General features: G+C 47.7%; 1 protein-coding gene across 1 annotated transcript in view; it reads right to left on the reverse strand.

The window, feature by feature from the left end:
* The window catches only part of LOC146829692 (serine protease 23-like), a 1412546-nt gene that overhangs the window by 138011 nt on the left and 1253381 nt on the right, over positions 1 to 21154 (reverse strand). Inside the window, exon 13 of the mRNA XM_085608396.1 lies at positions 10118 to 10213. Coding sequence (XP_085464522.1) covers positions 10118 to 10213 — 96 coding nt within the window. The remainder of the gene's footprint in view (positions 1 to 10117; positions 10214 to 21154) is intronic.

Below are 21154 nucleotides of genomic sequence, written 5' to 3' on the forward strand. Positions count from 1 at the left end.
TTATTAGTGTGTAAATCAATGTACAGGATGTGTTACATAGGACAGTGGGGGTTAGAAGGTGTCGGAGTCACATGTCTTTCATAGCTAACTGTGCTATATTAGGATTGCAATTTATGAATTGCAAGTAACAAAAGGACCTCCGTGATAAAAGCAGTAACCCATATACCCATTTCCATAAAATAAAAGCTGTCATCTGCATGTTACATGTTGTGCTCAGCAGGAGACATATTAACCCTCTATGCTGCTCTTGTTCAAAACTGAGACTAGACAAAACACAAATCTCTCCAGCAAATACATTAACCTTCTGGGTTATCTTACTATTATTATTCCCTGAAGTTTACTGGGCACACAAAGGTCTCTGCATCAGATGCCTTAACCCCATAAGGTACTTTTGAATGCAGACTTTGCAACCAATAAAGTAGAACAGATGTACTGCCATGTTTCTCCTTGGTGCCAGTTTCTTTTTGGCAGGGTTTTAAAAATGATGGGGCTTATTTATGAGAGACCTGCATCATTATTGCACCACCTAAAGTGGTACATGCGTGATGCAAGACTCTCACAAAGATTTATGAAGCCTTGCAAAGCCACCTTATGTGGCTTTGAGTGACCTCATAAATCATGAGTAAGGCAACACAGCGTAAATCGCTGCGTAGCCTTACTCTGTGCCCGGTAGGCGTTCCATGGGTGTTGTGGAGGGGTTTCCCCATGCAACATCCATGGAATTTGACACTGCGCTGCGTTGCCTTACTAAAGATTTGTACGGCCACTCAAAGCCACGCAGGGTGCCTTTGCTTGGCTTCATAAATATTTATGAGAGCCCTGAGTCATGCATGTGGTGCTAACGTGATGTAGGGCTGTCATAAAATAGCCCCCAGATTCCAGGTCGCAGAGTCAGGGGAAGGAGAAAGTTGCGGCACTCCAACAAGGGTAGGCCGATCGCAGCCAATGCAGCTCACTGCTGCCTCGCCAAGCAATGTTCTGGTGCCTCAAATCCTCGGGACTCAAGTAGGTCCATGTATCTCTGACAATATGAGGATAAACAGGGAAAATGGATTCCGAGCTCTGAGTAAGCCACTATCTTGGCTGTCGAGGCCATGCCCCAGGGCAAGAGGATGTTCTTAAAATATAATCAGACATAAGTATTAAAGGCCTAATATATGACGAATTGGCATAGGCCAGTGCCACAAGTCTTCTTGCTTCAAAAACAATTCAGAGTAGGAGAAATAAATATAGACCAGAATCGGCTCTATATCATTATGCAATGTCCAGCCGGACACTTGAATTTAATGTTCAAAATGATGAATGATTAGACATACAAACAGATATTGAGTGGGACACAGTCCTGCGTCCTTCAACAAACAACATAGTTACGGACAATCACAAAAAACATTTTTCAGGCTAAAGAGAGAAGCTTATCGCCGATAAGGAATAAAAGGGCAAGCTTTCAAGACGGTACACAATCATGCACAAGTTTTTAACACATGTGTTTAACATGCATGTATGTACAAAAGGTCGACGACGTTTCGATCTATTCACGCAATACATAGATCATCATCAGGACTAATTAAATGACAAGCCTGAGAATACACTTCCTGTAGAAAATGAAGGGGGAAAGAGTTGAGGCAGAAAGGAGACATCCATTAGAATCAGGACAAGGATACAAAGAATACTTAATAATGACAGTTGTAAAATTACAGCGAATTTCTTAACCAGGAATGGCTAATGCAGGCGAAAAAGGGTCCAAAATACACATGATGTGACATTTTACAGTCTAGTGTCTGCTCCTCGCACACTACTTAGTGGGCCATGGCGCAAGCGTGCAGCGTCGACATCTCCTGAGGCTTGAGCCGGGAGATCGAGGCTGCTGCGCGGTGCGAGGTGTCTTGTGTACTATAATTGCGAATTTAGGTGGCATTATATCTGTTTTTACTCAGAGTTTTAACGTGTTTTTAACGTTTTTTTTCTGCTTAATTTAATGTTGAATGCACCTTAAACTCTAAAATACTAAAATACTTTGCACTTTGGGGCGATTCTTACCGTCCAATTTTCTCTTCACACGACTCCCTGCATTGTGGCCCGCGACTCCCTGCCCGCCCGCCCGCCATCTTGGTGGTAATTCGAGGGGCAGTCTAGCGTCTGCTCCTCGCACACTACTTAGTGGGCCATGGCGCAAGCGCGCAGCGTCGACATCTCCTGAGGCTTGAGCCGGGAGATCGAGGCTGCTGCGCGGTGCGAGGTGTCTTGTGTACTATAATTGCGAATTTAGGTGGCATTATATCTGTTTTTACTCGGAGTTTTAACGTGTTTTTAACGTATTTTTTCTGCTTAATTTAATGTTGAATGCACCTTAAACTCTAAAATACTAAAATACTTTGCACTTTGGGGCGATTCTTACCGTCCAATTTTCTCTTCACACGACTCCCTGCATTGTGGCCCGCGACTCCCTGCCCGCCCGCCCGCCATCTTGGTGGTAATTCGAGGAGCAGTCTAGCGTCTGCTCCTCGCACACTACTTAGTGGGCCATGGCGCAAGCGCGCAGCGTGCGCGCGCAGCGGGCACGCCGGTGGCGCGCCAAAGGCAAGCCCGTCTGCGCCCGTCCGCGCCGGGACGTCGCCAGGCGCCAGGGACCAGGCCTCTGATACAGACAACCCTAGTAAGTGCATATTAGTATTTAGTGGCGCTGCTCTCAGATCCATTTGTGCTAGGTCACCTTTAACTAGCCTGCCCTGCCACAACACGGTACCTCATCCTCTTGAAGGACCCTTCTCCTGCATATACTGCAGATTTCAGAGTAATTGGGAAGCTGAAACCCCTGGAAATATTCCCCCAGGACATATCCCTGGGCAGTACCATACCAGGCCCCCGTGTCCCCAGACACAAGTAGGATCAGTAATAGTTATACACTGCCCCCTAACAACTCACAGCTCAACCACTGGAAGGGCTTTCTAAGTAATGTGAGATCGCTCCCTAAACACTCATCTGAGATATGGGATTTGCTCACGACTGACATGCCTGATGTGGGTTTCCTGACTGAAACCTGGCTGAAACCCACCAGTGGTCCAGACATTAAGATTGCTATTCCTGATGGTTACAGGATTCAACGCCTAGACAGGCCACTGAAAACCGGGGGGGAAGGGGGTTGCAATTCTTCATAATGATCGCGTAAAACTTTCTATCTTAGATCAACGCACCAATGCCCAAATCGAAATCTTGATCTTTAAGATGGAAATGGTCACCCATGACTTTTGGAGGGAGGCACTGGTCTATCGCCCCCCTGGCCCTATAAAGGACTTCTCCGCTCAATTAATGGATTTAATTGCCCCCCATGTGATTGCGTCGGAGAATTTCCTATTACTAGGTGATTTTAATATACACAGCGATAATCTTTTGCTGCCCGAAATATCAGCCTTTATTTCTGACCTGTCTACCCTGCACCTTACTAAGAAAAACGAGGGTCCCACACATACGGCTGGCCATACTATAGACATTATTTTTTCTAATTCCGACCGGCTTACTTGTAAAACCCCTCGCCCATTGTGCTGGACTGATCATGCCCTTATTAATTTCCAAGTGCAGTTCCCCCTTACATCTTCTATTATGGCAGCACACATTCAATTTCCCTACAGACAATGGTCAAAAATCAACCCGGAGTCCTTTGCTTTAGCCTTTACACCTCCCAGGTTTCCCCCGACCAATAATACAGAAGATAACCTCTCCCTTTTTAACACCACTGTTTTATTGGCGATCAACTCAATTGCCCCTGTAAAAATTTTCTCCAAAGCCCCCAGGAATAATTTGGCGGTGTGGTTTACCCCAGAATTGCGTACAACGAAAAGCAAATGCAAAAATCTTGAAAGAAAGTGGCGACGCACCCACCTAGACAATGACAAAGCAAATTTTAGAGCTGCGCTATCGCTATATCATAAAGAAATCAAACAAGCACGCAGAACATATATAGCTGCGCAACTAAGGCTAGCAGGTAATGCGCCGAAAAACCTTCACCAAATTTTGCAAGACTTCACTTGTCCCAAAGCCTGTGATCTGGACAACTTGCATTCCCAATCCCTTTGTAATAAAATCAGTTCTTTTCTCATTCAAAAAATTGATACCATCTATGATAAATTTGCTAATACTTGTAACACTTCAATGTCTGATGACATTGTAAAACCCTATACCGTCAACCTCTCACCTCTGCTGTCCTTTCCCCCCCTCCTACGGGATGAGACCACTACACTATTACGTAATGTCACATCTGGTTCTCCTGTAGATGTTATGCCTGTAAGATTAAGAGCGTCTCTTGCGCACGCACTAGCTGACCCTGCCACCATGCTGTTTAACTCCTCTTCAAGCAAGGGGCTAGTTCCCCTTTCTTGGAAAGCTGCACAGGTCATACCACTACGTAAAAACAACAAGCTTCCCATGGACGATCTCGCCAACCTTCGCCCTATCTCCCTCCTCCCTTATCTGAGCAAGGTCCTCGAGAAATATGTGAATAAACACATCTTGAACCATATCGAAACAACTGGCTACCTGGATCCGTCACAATCAGGGTTTCGTGCAAATTATAGCACTGAGACTGCCTTGGTTGCTGTCACCGACTGTATTAGACGGACGTTAGATCAGGGACAATCTGCCATCTTGGTCCTTTTAGATCTCTCTGCCGCGTTCGATACGGTCGGCCATCTGACCTTGCTCGAAAGATTAAGAGGGGCAGGACTAGGGGGTATGGCGCTCAGCTGGGTAACCAGCTTCCTTACTGACCGCACACAAACCTTGAACCTTGGCCCTTTTCGCTCTACCACCGAGTGTCTGACCAAGGGTGTGCCACAGGGCTCTTGTTTGAGCCCTACGTTGTTCAACATCTACGTGGCCCCCCTTGCCTCTCTCTTAAGATCTCTTGGGTTCATCCCCATATCCTATGTGGATGACACTCAACTTATTTTTCCATTTGATAAATCCTCACCGACTGCTCAAACCTGTTTTTCTCAAGGTATGCTGACCATCTCGGAGTGGATGAGTAGTAATTTCCTGCAGCTGAACGCCAGTAAAACAGAGATCATCCTCTATGGAGACGCCACCATCATGTGGTCACCAACTTGGTGGCCTACTGAGTTGGGGCCCGTCCCATCGCCTAAGCTCACAGTAAAAAATCTTGGCGTTCGCTTCGATCAGGCCTTGTCCATGAAGGATCATGTTTCTTACACCGTCAGCGCATGTTTCTTTACTCTGCGCCTTTTGAAGAAAGCTCTTCCATATCTCCCAGATTTCTTCCGCAAGACACTGGTCCAGGCCCTGGTATTAAATAAGCTGGATTATTGTAATGCACTAATGGTCGCTGCTAACGAATCTGCTTTTAACCGTCTGCAAGTGGTGCAAAACACCGCAGCACGACTGGTCACCAAAGCCCCAAGCAGAGCTGCCTCTATCCCGTTGCTTCGGCAACTGCATTGGTTACCAGTGAGGAAACGAGTCAAGTTTAAACTATGTTGCCTGACCCACAAAGCATTGTGGGGCCCTGGCCCTTCCTATCTGACTGAAAGGCTCCACCTGTACATCCCCAACCGTGACCTGAGGTCTGGCTCCAAATCTCTGTTACTCATTCCGAGGATTTAGAAAACACGTCTGGGAGGTAGATCTTTTTCCTACCAAGCTCCTTTGGTATGGAATCAACTGCCCCTCCCGCTCAGACAGTGTTCTGACTATCTTGGGATCAGAAAGACTCTTAAGACCACTCTTTTCTCGGAATGATACTACCGCATCACACCCGCACAGTTTGGCCAGCGCTGAGAGACCCTTTCGGGGGTGATTCACACGCTTTATAAACTATATAACATAACATAACATTAAAGGAATTAGTAAATGCAAGATATTCAGAGTGAAAAAATGCCAAGGTGCATTTACCCAAGTGATGAAGGTGAGACGGGTTGACCGACAGCATAATGTGTAATCACAATTGGACGTGAGAACCCGGAGTAATTAAAAGAGTAGGCGATGTCTGTTGACCGTGAATTCCGGTGCGCGATAGGCGGCGTGAAGAAATTAAGCTTGAACAAGACTAACCCCATGTCTTAGGGGGCTGTGAACGTGAATGACCAAAGTGGACGGTGAAAGGGAAAACTACACAAGGATTGGCATGATACTGACCACGCGAGTTGACGGGCAAGTTCGTTGCTTCCAACCACGGAAGTTGGGTAGGGTTGCTTCAGGGAAGTCCAGCGGCCATAGGGGGGAACCAAGGATTAAGCGTACGCTAGGACTGGGAGTGAAAAACCGGAGGGTTAAGGGAATGACGAGTGAGCCGCGGCGGTAAGGACAGGGAATTAATTACCAAAAACTCACCAATTGTTCGTGGATGTGGCCACGATTCAAGGAATTGCGTGGCAGGAACCGGCGCCGTAATAAGGTGCTGGGCGTCCGTGTTAGGCAACTTGTCGGTCCAAGGTATGCCTACGGAGGGAAGGTAGTGAGGGAGTTGAGCAACCAGGAACAAGTTAGGCGTAAGGTGTAATTTAAGAGAACGGGGCAGAGCCTTACCGGAGATCCAATGTGCAGCGCGATGGCATGGTGAAAGTGGGAGAACCAAGCTAGTAGTTGAAGCGGCAGAGATGAGACACGTGAACAGTTTCGAACGTTCCGTATTGCAAGGCGTGCAGTGTGTTAATACGTCAGCAAGCGTATGGGACTGCATGGCGGCCATGTTAGGTCAGTGTGGGTGATCCAAGGGTAATAGTAGGTGAATGGTAAAATTCAACAGTGAAAACACAATTAAACATGGAAAAATGAAATAAAGTAAAAATAGAAATGAATGGCAATGAAGAATTTAAATTAATTTGAGCACAAAATTATTACTTGACAGATAATATGACAAGTAAAATGACATAGTTCTCAAATAAGGGCCATCCAATCCTCATTTCTGTTAAGACCATTGCGTATTGTGTCCAAACGAATAATGAGCTTCAACTCCTCTTTGTTGAGGATTTGTGCCAAGTCACCGCCTCTTGGTGGCAGCTTGATGGTTCTTAGAACTGTCCACTTGATCTCGCTGTCCTGGTGGCTGGCAAGCTTAAAATGTTCAACCAATGGTGCATTTGGGACATTACAGCGGATCCTGCTGCGATGTTGTCCGATTCTTGTTTTGATTTTCTGAGTAGTCTGACCAATGTAATTCATGTTGCAAGGGCATTGAATCAAGTAAATCACGTTGCATGTGTTGCAATTAGAGAAACCATTAGATTTAATGACAATGTTACCAAAAGAGAAAGTTTTACCTTCCATTGTACATTCACATAAATTGCAATTCCCACATTTTGCGTGCCCAATCAGGGGAATCAGACCCCAATGGGCATTCAGTGTAGTTGGGGGTGCTGTTTTGGGGATCATAGCTCTCACTAAATGGTCTTTCAAATTGCGATTTTTACGGAAGGCAAACAATGGCCGTTCTAAATTGAGCATACCTACATTTAATGTGGGCCAATGTTTAAGAACAGATTTGCGAACATGGTTGGAAATTACAGAGTAGGTGGTCACACAGACTATTCTATTCATGTCTTGCTTGGGTTTGGGTGTAAGCAAGACTTCTCTGGGGCAGTACCAAGCGTGTTTCTGCGCATTGCGAACAAGTTGCTTTGGGTAACCACGGCTTTCAGTTTATCTGAAAGAACTGAAGCCTCTATGAAATAGTTTTCTTTAGAGAAACAGTTGCGTCTGATACGCAAGAATTGAGAGTAAGGTAGAGAATCCCTCAGAGCCCTGGGGTGGTTACTCTCATATCGCAATAGTGTATTGCGTTCAGTGGATTTCCTGTAGAGTTTGGTGAGGAGTTCACCATCTGAGTGGTATATGGTGAGATCAAGAAAAGGGATGGCCGAGGAATCAGTGGAGAGTGTAAATTGAAGACCTAAGCAATTGTTGTTGAGCCAATGTAGAAAGTTAGTAAGCATGTCCCCATTGTTATGCCAAATTAAGAAGACGTCATCGATATATCTGCGCCATAATTTAACCCTAGAATAAAAGGGGTTAGTGGGTGATAGAATGATGTTGGTTTCCAAAAAATCCATGCAGAGAATGGCCAAATTCGGGGCAAAAACAGCGCCCATCGAAGTGCCTTTCACCAGCTGGAAGAATAAATCATCGAAGCTGAAAAAGTTCCTAGTAAGGCACAATTCAAGCAATTTCAAAAGAAATAATGTAGGAACTGCATGTGGTCTGGGTCTAGAGTCAAGGACTTGTTGGATCACTTGAAGGGCAAAAATCTGTGGAATATTCGTATAGAGTGATTCCACATCTAGAGTACAGAGCAAATGCTCAGCGGAATTAAAGGGATGATGTTCTATCATGTTGATCATATCCATGCTATCCCTGATGTAGCACTGGGTTTCAGGTACAAAGACTTTGATGAAAAAATTGACATATTGGCCTAATGGTTCCAATATGGAGCCGCAGCCAGAAACTATTGGGCGGCCAGGAGGGGTAGTAAGATGTTTATGAATTTTTGGCAGTGTGTAAACAACTGGTAATCTGGGTGATTTTGCATTAACAAATTGGAATTCTTTTTGGCTGAGAAAACCTCTCAGCCAAAAAGAATTCCAATTCCAATTAGTTTGTCTTTTATTCATGTATTGTTTCAGCCCTGACGAAGTTCCTATCGGAACGAAACGCGTTGGCTGGTGTTCAAGATCATACTGAAAAAACAATAAAGAAGTTTATTTTGGAAAATATACAGAACTACTTGACTTCATCCTGGTGCACCGTCCCCTTTTTCTCTTATAAATAAGCCCCTATGTCTTAAACATCATCTACAGAAATTACGCCCCATTTGAGGTAATGATAAAAAATCTGCAGCCTGTGGTAAAATATTTTTTAACATCATACTTTTGAAACTATATTTGCATAAGACGCATTTTTTTGTATACAAGATATGCTAACATACAACCATTGTTTTTGATGTTTGTCTCCTTTGTAAATCCGTCAAATACGATTTTGCCATTCATTTAGAATTGGGTTTCCAAGAAGTACTGAATCCAAGAGCGTAGTTAATACGGGTACCACGGATATGGCAGCTCAGCAGAAGCGGGTTACGTGGGTAGTGGACGCTGGTGGCACCAGCCTAAGCTGAATATGTGAATATTTGATTCTGTGCACCTGCATTTTTATAAGGCAGAATCAGGACGACTAAAACAGCACATACATGACCTGAACACACTACGCTGTCCTCACATATAAGTCATCAGTGTGTCGTTGTTGGGCCCCGGAGGCCTCCTTCCTGCGCCTGGCTTGGGGGTGCCCGGAGGTGGCTAGCTATTGGAAAAGTGTTTTTGAGGTGCTGGCCTCGCTGATAGGCGCTGCGGTGGACTGTCCCCCCCTCCCCCCGGTGGCCTTGCTGGGCTATGCACTTGGAATAGTAGTTGAGCATAGGAAACGCGTGCCCATGCTACTGCTCCTGGCGGTGGCCATCTGTTGGGGTCGCAGCCAGGCGTAGTCCGAAGATAACGGAGCGGCACAAGGACGCTGCGTTCTGTCAAAATCGACTGTCCGATTACTGGGACTTGATGCCTGCACAGGCAGGTCCTAAAGATATATGGGCGCCATTGCAAACCTATTTAGACTCTGCCTCCCCGCATACTGATGATAGCGAAGCAGCCTAGGCACGGATAATATGTTGTATAGGACACCCGGGGTGTCCATAGCCAGTTGGAAGTCTAAATATTGCTGTAGAACTCACCTTGGGATGAACCAGAGAGAAACTGCTTTCCCCTCTCCCCCTTCGGTTTATTCTAAATCTTTCTTTGTATTTCCCCCTCTTTCTTCTCCAAGGTCCCTGCCTCTGTGTCTCCATCCCTTCTCTACTGGGGCCAGTGAGGAGCCCTGGAGCACAACTCAGGGCGATGGATGTCACAGATAGCAGCACAGTGCATACAGGGACTGGGACACTGTCTGATTTATATGCTCCGGGATTATCTATGAACACTCACGGGGATTATTGGGGTCACTACGAAGCTGTTAACTGTACGCATTGAGACAGGAAGCTGACATGTCTTTTTTATTGTTTATGTTTATTCCTGTGAAAAAGTCCAATAAAAAGTTTTTTTTTAAAAAGTCATCAGTGTGTCAGTCATACCTCGATAGACAGGCAGATGGCATTCAGAGCTTTGTCGTGGTACAGGGTACAGTCCCATTCAAGGTACACTGTGGCCAGAAGCCGAAGCACTTTCGCCTGAAAACAAACAAGCAGAATGAATCCTGGGCAGCAATCCATATAGTACAAATACATTGCATTTTAACTTAGTGAACAGTACACATTAAGGGAAGGCAGATCAAAAAGTGAGCATGGAAGAAAGAGAGAGAAACACAAAAGGAGTGAGAGAACGTAGACTGAAAAAGCAAAGATAAAAATACAGATCGTAATGGAAACCTGGCCAAACGGAAGCTAAAGTTGGAGAGGGCCACACTTATCGTTATTTCAAATAGCGATTACCTAATTGCGATTCTCTGTGAAATCCAAATTAGGTAATCGCTATTTGAATGTATGAAACTCCATGAGATTCATTTAGCGTTGTCCGATAGGTCGTAAACCAACAATCCACATTAATATTAAAAACGTAATTTGCAGCCCTTTAGGATTTGCTAAAATCACAGGGATGGTGGCCAGCTGGGGTCAGCACACCACCATGTCTATGATCGCTTTTAAATAAAGAAATATTTTGTTTAAATGCAAGCCATTTGCCTCAAAGGAAAACAGGTTGGGTTTAAAAAAATAAAGAAAGGTTTTCTTTTAATTTTTTAAGAGCAGACAGTCCATGAAGCACTGCCACCTCTTAGAAAACCCTTTAGCGACCACTGCCTGCTCTTAAAAAAACCCATTTGCAAACATTCGCAAAGGAGCCCTTTCAGTTTGCAAAAGGGTTATCACCTACTTGAAGTAGGTGGTAAAATGTGAATGTTTTGCGACCGCATTTTGGTCGCAAAACATTTCTACATAAAGCTGCGAATCGGTATTAGAAAGGGATGCCCAGACCATGTTACGCCCCTTCCTAATACTGAGGCGGTATGTATTCACAATTCCAAATTGCGATTTGGTAACAATATTACCGAATCACAAATTGGAATTGATACATACGGAAAAGTGGTGGGGCACCCCTTACGTAGCCACAAAAGGGGCGAAAGGCAGACTAAGTGGGTGGAGAAGTTGCTGCGAGGCCCAAGGATTTGGCTGTGGCCCTAGAGTCCTTGAAGTGCTCGAGCGCGTTGTCCGCCTTGTCACCAAACAGGGGACGGCCATCAAAGGGCATGTCCAAAAGTGTGGATTGGACATCCCCAGAGAAGCCAGATGTTCTCAGCCAGTCGTAGCGCCTCAGGGCTACCGACGTGGAACTATTCTACCCAGCGAGTCGGCAGTATCCAGCTCACACCAGATGGTGAACTTAACTACGTCTCGACCCTCAGCAGCAGCGCGGGTGAGCACAGCCCGATCCTCCTCCGGGCACTGTGGCAGAACCTGCGTGACCATATCCCACACCGTCTGTGTATAACTACCCAATAGATATGCGTTGTTCACCGACCACCGTCCTAAGCTGGCGGAGGAAAACATCTTCTTCCCAAGATGGTCCAGCTTCTTGGATTCCCTATCTGGGGGAGCAGTAGGGAATGCACGTTTTGAGGATGAGGCTTGGACCACCAAGCTCTCAGGCGCAGGGTGTTGTGAGAGGAAAAGTGGGTCGCCCAGGACCAGGCGGTGGTGTTGGACAATCATCCTGTCCACAGGAGCCCCTGTGCTGGGCTTGGACCAAGTGCCCAGAAATATGTCAGTGAGAGCCTCATTAAAAGGAAGCAGGGGCTCCGAAGAGGCTGCTGCTGGCTGAAGCACCGCAGTCCTGACAGCCACCGAAGGAGGCTCAAGGCCTCAGCCGCCCTACGCAACACCACAGCGTAGGAAGCTCCTTCCTCCATAGCCACGGTAGGGGGAAGTATCCAGACGACTGGCATCACCCAACTCCTCTCGCCAGTCCGGCTCCTCAAGTTGGTCTGCAAGAGGGTCAACAGACCCCTCCCAGTCCTCCTCAGCCTCCTCTGGCTGGTAGGGAATGCCAGGGATGAACAGCGGTACAAAAGTACCCTCCGTCGCCGGTACCGACGTCGGTACACATTGGTCCGGCGATGTGTCCAAGTCAGGGGTGAGGCTAGGGTCAACGCTGCTGGGAGGCACAACCGGCGTCGGGGGTGTCACCACTGGAATCTGCGCCGGGGAAGGTACCGTGAAGTTGACCAGCACCGATCCGGATCCAGGTATGGATCCATGGGGAACCTCTGGCGCCAAGGCCGGAGCCACTGGCATGGAAGGCCTAGGGCCCCCAACTGAGTTTGCGGGGCCCAAAGGTGCGCAGGCAGAGTCAGGCAGCCCAAAACTGCTATGGAGCGCTTCCTAAAATGCACGAAGTTGGGCAGGAGACGCTTCGGCTCCAGGAAAGGAAGGGAAGCGCAGAGCAATCCCAGGGGGCTCTGAAGATGGAGTTGGAGAGCGACGACGCTCCGGGTCCCTTGTCGCGTCGGCCGACGGACGGGGAGAAGGCGAAGAGCGACGATGCTTCTTCGCCTTCTTTTTGTGCTTTGACTTACCAGAGGAGTGCAAACACTTCAAAGAGGAATAGTGATGACTCCACGACCGGTCCCGCAACCTTCCTCTCAAAGGGAACCGATCTGAGCCGACAGCCGGGCCTCCAAAAGCTTTCGGGACTGCTCCCGTAAAGACTTTGGGTTCATGGCCCGGCAGTTGGAATCACAACTTTGGATTTTGGTCGCGCTCCAGGCACCAAAGGCACACGAGGTGCAGATCAGTGACCAACATCAACTTGTGAAGGAGTCACAGAGCTTGAAGCAGGTCTGACAATGGGACAGCCCTCGTACTACCAGAAGTCGAAGACTCAAAAAAGACGTTGACAAAGTTGAAAAAGGGTTGGTCAAAAAGTGACTAAGGGGTACGCTCTCTCGGGATCAGTGCTGACTGGCGCAGAAAAAGAAAGAACTGACATCAGCGCGCAGGGGCAGCGTCTAAATAGACACCGGAACGTCATCCCGGCGACCATGGCGCCGACGACGAACTGAGTCGACCGAGACCACCTACCGACGCGCACTGATACTGCTACGGAACAAATTCTCTGGATCCAGTCTGACGCCTGGGGGTAATTCTAAGGTAAGGAATCTATAACAACGGTCTCTTTCAGGCATAAAGTGTAACCACCTTACAGACATTCTTCAGTTGTAGGACATGCAGATGTCCAAACGAGAGGCCAAAGATGTAGAAGCAAGAAGGTCCAACATTTGTTATTTGAAAATGGCAGAGAAGGATGGCCTTGACACCTGGTTCAAGTTCCTTGATAATTCCGAAGCATTGAGCACAGGCTGAGGGAAGAATGTGACTATGTTGTACATTTTGTCTACAAAGAAATTTGATAAATGATCACAAAGCTCTTGTGAGGGAGGTAGAGAATTGCTAAAGGCATCAGGGCATGCCATATGCTTTTATACAATTTGAAAACCTCCCTGGTAGGAATTTTAGAAACTAGGATGAATTCCGTGGCAAAAGTGGCTCCATCAGCCCTAATAATGTTTTGGTAGCTTTTTGAGTATAGTCTTATACTGAGTTTTGCCTGCGACTGAGTAGTCTTTCCTCCATTTCTATTCCCAACAATGATATTCTTTTGGAAGGAGTTGCAACTCCTGGTTTTAACCAAGGGGCAGAAGACCGAAGCTGTAGAGTTTTGATGGTGATTTGTTTATCTAACGAATTTGACAACCGGCTATCAATACAGATAGTATTCTGCCCCAGATTATCATAGGAGGAGTAGAATCAATAAGAGTGGTCGTCCATTTTCCTAATTTCAGATCTTTCCAAGGTTTAACTTGGAGCCATGATTTATTGTGGGAAGGGATTTCAAGTAAGTCTGCCTGTAACAACGAATCAGGTAGTGATCCATCCTGGCCAAAGGGATACATGCCAGGAAAGATGACCATTCTAAGGAACACAGCACAGCAGGTTGGAGTGAAGGACCTGAGTTCAACATTTCAGGTTAAGAACTTCCTGAGAAAGGTGAAAGTTATGCACTTCTTTGATTGTCACATCCACGGGTGCATATTAAATACTCCAAGAAAGAGGCACCTATCATTATTTACTAGCAAAACCAAAGCAAATTTAAAGAAGGCTGTGGCAAAATTAGGAGACGGCCCAGGAGGTTTGTACAGGAGACATGCCTTCCAGGAGCAATGAGAGGAAAGTCTGATTAAGAGCTTCAGCTCCTGGAAATGGAGTAGGGTTGATGGAGGAAATGAGTAGGGATTTTTTGTAAATACAGGCCACCCCACCACCTCATTTATTTAACCTATTAATGTGTTTAATCTGGTATCCCTCTGGAGTGGCTAGTGAAATAATCAGGGAAAAGTGTTCTTGAAGCCAAGACTCAGTACGGAATAGCAGTATGACTTATATTAAATAATGAAGCTGTACACCTCAGAATAATGTTTGGACAAAGATCTTAACTTGAGGAAAGCAAAATGAAGAGAAACTGGTAAATTTGCTCCTGCAACAGAGGCAGATTTGTTGAAACAAAGTTTCATGTTGAAGAAGGACAGATCATTGGGTCGAAGGCAAGGCATGCTATGCCTAACTTCTTGCACTTGGGAGGAGGGGAGGCAATAGGGTGTAGCAAAAAAACACTCACAAAAGTTCTTCTAGTTATACCAGATTCAGCCAACAACATGAATTTCTATTATCCATGTGAAAATCACTGCAGTGAAAACTAGGAATTCTACCTTGGATAAGAGCTGCTGACTGTCTTGAGTGAGAATAGGACGCAATAATTCTGTAAACTATATGCCTCACAAGTAAGACCAGTCTTTTTGTGCATAAACTGTTTGCTAGAAACCGACCTGGAAGTTCCACTCGAGATGCCCCCAATAGTGTCTATCAACGTAAAACAACTAATTGGACTACTGAAGCTGCACCAAGCTTATTGATGAGCACTGCAATTGTCAATAGTATATACTATACCAAATTAAGGTATAGTGTGCACAGAGCCCAAGGAATCCACAGAGATATAGCAGAGGCTAAATCAGGTAAGTACTAACAGCTCTCTTTGTGGTAAGGTGGGCAAGCACTTAGGCTTATCCAGAGGGTGTTTTAAGCATTTATTGTATGCACTCAATCAAGGCTGATGGCACACACTCAGAGACAGAATCCAGACCAATTGGATAAGTATAAAAAAGGTATACTTATGTTTTATTTTCTAAAACCAAGCAGGACTTGGTACAGGTAGGTAATATACTTTCAATTGTAAACCTTTACACAGAAATGCAATTGAGGATGGGCTTGCAGTTGTTACATGTTTGTATCACTTTTAAAATGCAGTTTGAATTACAACCTAATTACTTTCAGATTACTTTGTAGTTACTTTTGGATTTCTTTGAGTGCTGCGGGTGGTATGCCTAGATACCACACCTTAGGATCTCTCAATACACGGTAAGTAAGACTTTTTATACTTTGCAGTTTGGTTTTCTTTTCTCCATACAATATCAGTTCAACACTTGGTACATTTTAGGCCCAAAATCTCTTAACATGGATTCCTATGGTATAATTAGTGTTAGCGGTTTCTCAGGTAAGTACACAAATTACACAAGTGGTAGTTTTAGGGGTTAGGACCAAGGTTTCCCTAGGTCTAGATGGGCACTCGAGTTGCACCACCAGCGGCACTGGGGCAGCCGGGTTCAGAGTGCAGTTAGCCAATGGGGCTAAATGGGCCTTTGGGTAGGGACTGCTTCTGAGCAAGCCAAACAGGTGTGGGAGCAAGCTCTTGGGGTTAAGGTCAGCACTGCAGGGGCCAACAACCAGCACTGGAGCTGCACCACAATCGCCTGAATCCAGGGTTGCAAAAAGGACGTTGGGTACCCTGTGCTTTTTAATGGAGACCTTCTGTTCTGTAAAGCTGGTGCGGGCTCAAGCAGGGAGACTTCCTGAAGGCAACAACTGGCTGGAGAGGTAAGTGGGTTTTTGCGGGATGCCTGACACCATCAGCTGGGCCACCCAAGACCGCGGGGCGTCGGATGCAGGGGCGTGTTTTGACGTCGGGTTTTCTTCACAGCTCCGGTCGCAGTATGGGGGGCCCTTCAGGTTGAAGCTGCAGGGTTCGTCTCGAAGCTTGAGGGAGATAGGGGATCACCAGATTCAAGGTCAGGATCGCTGGGGAGACCTCTCTGTGGTGTTTGGACATTCGAACTTGGGCTGTGGGTGTCATGTGCAGAGTGGTGCTGAATCGCGAGGCGCCAAAATCCGGATTCTGGTGTTGGAGTCTTTGTTGAGCAAATCCGGTGCTCACAGGAGACAGAGTGAGTGCAGGGCAGGTCCTCCGAGCTCTGGGGGGCTGCTCGACACTCCGATTTCTTTGCTGTAGGCAGGATGGAGTCGAACAGGCCGGTAGGGCTGGGGCCACAGCAGTAGATGTCTTCTTTTTTCTGGGTCAGCACAGATCTTCTGTCCTTCTTCTTTCTTCCTCGAATCTGAGGAGGCAAGGTTGAGGGTTGCCCCTAAATACTAAATATAGGGCCGTTAAAGGGTCCTATGGGCCCTTCCTTGGGGTGCGTTCACCCCCTATTATGCAACCCTCCTCTGGGAGGGTGCATAAGCCTCTGCCTAATTGGCTGAGTCCTCCTAACTTCAAGATGGAGGGTACTGAGATGGGGTGGGGTCAGCAAAGGTGGGCACACCTCTCTTCCCAGCTTGGTTTTCCCGACAAACCGGTGGGAGCCAGTTGCTGGGGGCAGCAAAAGGCAGGAACAGCTTCCAAAGGCAGCAAGCCTTTGAAGCTTTCCCTTTCAAGGACCAAGCCTATCCTGGGGGAGAAGGCATGACACCTCTGCCCAGGATGGGATTTGTTTCTGGATCCAGAGAGCGGAAGCTCTCTACCCAGGGGTACAGAAACCAGTCTGGTGGTGGCAAATGGCGGTCAGTCCTTCAGGACCCACACCAGGGCTGATCGACTTTCAGGGGCATCACTAAGAAGCCCTCTGAGTGAATTTGTCAATACATTCAACACTGGCATCAGTGTGGGTTTCATGTGCTGAGAAATTTGCTACCAAACTTCCCAGTATTTAGTAAAGCCATTATGGAGCTGTGGGGTTCGTAATGACCAACTCCCAGACCACATACTCTTTATGGCTCTATGTTAGACCTGTCAGCCCTTTGGGTGGTCCCTCCTCATCATTATTTATTTTGTCCCACTTTTGCCTCAAACCCTGTTTGAATTTTTCCTTTTTGGGAACCACCAGACTTTTTCGTGTTGCTGCAGATTCAGGGAGCCATTTTAGCTACCCCTGAAACTTCTGTCTGAGGGCCTGGAGCACAAAATGGTGGCCACCTGTGACATCACCAGCATCCACTGGAACCTACCAGCACCTTCCAGAACATTCCAGGAGATTCCAGAACTCTGTGACAGTTGGAGACCGTTTAGAATGTTGGGAGGATAAGAGAGGCAGTTGGCAGTTGGAGCTGGCAGTTGGCACCTGACTGGTGAAGAGAGAGGAGCACAACAGTGAAGGAGGAAGGAGTGAAGCAGCAGGGGTGGAAACTTGTGCCTGGAGTGGGGTCCATAAACCCACCCTTGATACTTGTCCCTACTGATGGATCCCAGCCTATAGCCCTGTGTGGGAGGAAGACAGAAGAAACTTATCCTAAGGACCTGGACAGCAGGAACAGGCCTTAGAACCAAGAAAACAGCAAGATTCTGACCTGAGAACTGGTTTCCCTGGAATCGGGCGTCGAGTAGCCTGAAGACCTGGAGCCCGAGGTGGAGAAGCGGCGCTGACTGAAGTAGCAGACGTCGTACCCGGAGCCGCCTGAGGTCGTGAGAGGGCGCCGACGGAGGTCGTGAGGAATACCAGAGGTCGAGGAGGAAGTGAACCGAGGTCGAGCGAGCGGCGTCATCGGAGGAGTGAAGTCCGCCCTCCGGAGTCGTCGGAGACCGAGGTAGAGGAGCACCGGAGGTCGGGAGTGAGGATCGCACTCCGGAGTCGCCCGGAGCCTGTGAGGAGGAGCACCGGAGGTCGGGGGTGAGGATCGCACCCCGGAGTCGCCGGAAGTCGACATCGAGGCCAGGCCGGCCGACGTCATCGGAGCCGAGAGCGCCATCGGACCGGAGCCGCCCGAAGTCGACATCGTGAAGAGACTGCCCGACGCCGTCGAATCGGAGGTCGAGATCGAACCGAGGCCACCGACATCGGACCGGAACCGCCTGCCGGCGTCGTCAAAGAACTGACATTGTGCCGAGGCCGCCGAGACCGAACCGGAACCGCCTCAGGGCGTCGACACGACTCCAGCGGCGTCGGAACATCAGAAAAAGGGCAGTAAGTGGAGTAGAGGGCGCCTAAGGCCCTGTGGAGACCTGAGAGACTACTCAAAGGGGCTAGGGAGGTGCTGAAACCCACCTGACTGTGCCTGGGGTGAACTGGGACTAACCTAGAGAGGTTGTGTGGAGAGAGAAAGCCAGGGCACTGGTATACCCCCCTTGGATCTACCTCAGATTAGGCCTCAGCCTTGTCCCAGCCAGGGAGTAGCCCCCCTCAAGCCTTCCACAACCCTACAAGCTGTGCCTGGGCCAAATCAGCCCTTAAGAATTGAAGTGTCATCTGATTACATGAGTGTTGCTGTATACTTTTAATTATTTATTGGGGGCACTGTATTTATTGAGTTTTTACCTATTTATTGCTTCACTATATTTATAGGTCCACAGGACTTGTTGGTGTACAATATTTATTGGTACAGTATTTATTGCCTCAAAGTATTTAATTGTCTGTATATATTGCACTTGTATTTATGCCCTGTTATTTATGATCATCCCTATTTATTGAATTTTCAGATAATATTTATTTGACCTGCTCTAATTGAAATTTGTATATTGTGATTGACTTATTTATTTTCCCAATCAGCAACTAAGAGAAAAAGATAAAGAAAGAATATTTTCATAATTTTTACGGTGTAGAGTCGTTTTTGGAACGGATGCACGCATGGTTATTGTATGGGTATATTGTATGCTTAGCACTGCGCCTGTTTCCTGACCACTCGAGCCAAGCTACCACAGTGTGTTCGGGGAGTCCACCACCACCCTGCGGAGTGGGAGTGGGCGTTTCCAACATAAATTGGTGTTCAGTGGTGGGATAGAGCTGTGCCTACATATACTCAACAATAACTGTGGGTAGTCCATAGGCCTACACCGGGAGTTTTCTCAAAGCGGCCTTCCTAATTGTGGGATTTTGTTTTTTCCAAATTTACTCTGGTGGTGGGAGGAGGTATTACTAAAAGTACCACCCTACATTGTTACTGCACAAAACCTGTCCTCTAACCTGAGTGGGCAAGATGGAGTTTGTACTAGAGAATCTAGAAACGTACACTGTGGCCCAACTCAGGGAGTTTTGCCAGCGGGAGGGGGTGTACTGTCCCCCAGGAGCAAAGAAGGGTGCACTCCAAACCAGCTTAAGGGCTTGGGGGGAGGCACGCCGAGAAAGCAAGGCTGAGGAGGAAGACAGGGATGGAGAGCCTGACCCCGAGGGGGCTGAGATGTACCAACCTGAGGTGGGGAACCTGTCAGCAGGGCCCAGGACACTTTCTAGGAAGGGCAGCACTGTCTCTAGCGGGGGCTTATCCAGCGTGGAGTTAGCAGATCGGAGAGAGAAAAGACAGCTCACATGGGATTTAGCAAAGCTGGAGAAGGAGAAGGAGGAACAGAGGTTGGCTCATGAGACGGAGAAAGAGAGGATGGCTCATGAGATAAGACTGAAAGAGATAGAGCTTCAGATCTTAAGAATTGGGGCACCAACTGTTCCTAATGGTGGCAGCAAAGACCAAGAAATCACCAGGGAATCCAAACCTTACCTGCCAAAGGACATAGTAGCTAGCTATGGGGCGGGTGACGACATCGCCAAGTGGCTAGCAGCCTATGAGGTCTCGTTGAGGGCCCATGGGGTTCCAGTGAAGTATTGGGGAGGAGGATTGTATAGGTACATGCCTCCAGCTGGTAGGGATGCTTTATTGGGCCTCGAAGAGGATGAGCAGACCCACTACCCCACCATGAAACTGGCGCTCATCAGAAAGTTTGGACTAACACCTGAAAAGTACAGACAGAAGTTCAGGGGTAGTCACAAACTGGGCACACAGAATTGGGTGGACTTCCTGGACTATGCAAAGAAGGCACTGGAAGGTTGGATTCAGGGCAGTGAAGTAAGGAACTACGAGGAGCTGTTTGACCTAGTACTGAAGGAACACCTACTCGAGAAATGTTTCCCTGAACTGCGGCAACACCTGGTGGATAGCAAGCTGACCAGCCCCCGGAAGCTTGCTGAGGAGGCGGACATTTGGGCCAGTACCCGGGTGTCCACAAGGGGGACTGGAGGGGATACTCAAAAGGCCGGACAGGGCGCCCCCCAGAAGAAAGAGGGAGGGGAAAAGAAAAAGGAGTTCTCCAAAGGCCCCCAAAATAACTTCCAAGGGAAGGGAACAGGATTCACCTCTAAGGCTAACCCACCCAGAAACCCTAATCCTGGCCAGAGTCAGCAGCCAAGGGTTGTCCATTGCTACGAGTGCGGTGGCGTTGGACACTATAAAGGAGACCCGAAGTGTCAGAAACGATCACCCCCTCCCACTGGAGGAAAGACCCCCGGAGTAGCTAGTGTAGTGCTCGGGGAGGAGATGCCCTTAACTAAGGGAAGGGAGTGGGCGGGTGTCACTTTAGTGTCCCTGGGAGAACGGGAGATGGTTCCTAAGATCCAGGTGCCCGCTAATACCGCAAAGTATGGGCAGTGGATCACCATCAACGGCCAAAGAGGGGAGGCTCTGAGAGACACAGGGGCCAGTATGACTATGGTGCGTAGCCAGCTGGTGTCTCCAGAGCAGGTAATTCCCGATGTACTCCACCCAGCCGCGATGGCTGACGGCAGAACAGGCCACTATCCCGTGGCCGAGGTTCCCTTTGAATGGGGGGGGGTTGCAGGTTCACTTCGAGTTGCCGTAAGCCCTGCCGTGCCAGTCGATTGTCTGCTGGGCAATGACATGGAGCACAACGCTTGGAAGGAGGTGGAATACCGGACTCACACCGAGATGCTGGGTACACCTGACTGGGCC

Source organism: Triturus cristatus, chromosome 5_2 (genome assembly GCF_964204655.1).
Source record: "Triturus cristatus chromosome 5_2, aTriCri1.1, whole genome shotgun sequence".
Taxonomy (NCBI): domain Eukaryota; kingdom Metazoa; phylum Chordata; class Amphibia; order Caudata; family Salamandridae; genus Triturus; species Triturus cristatus.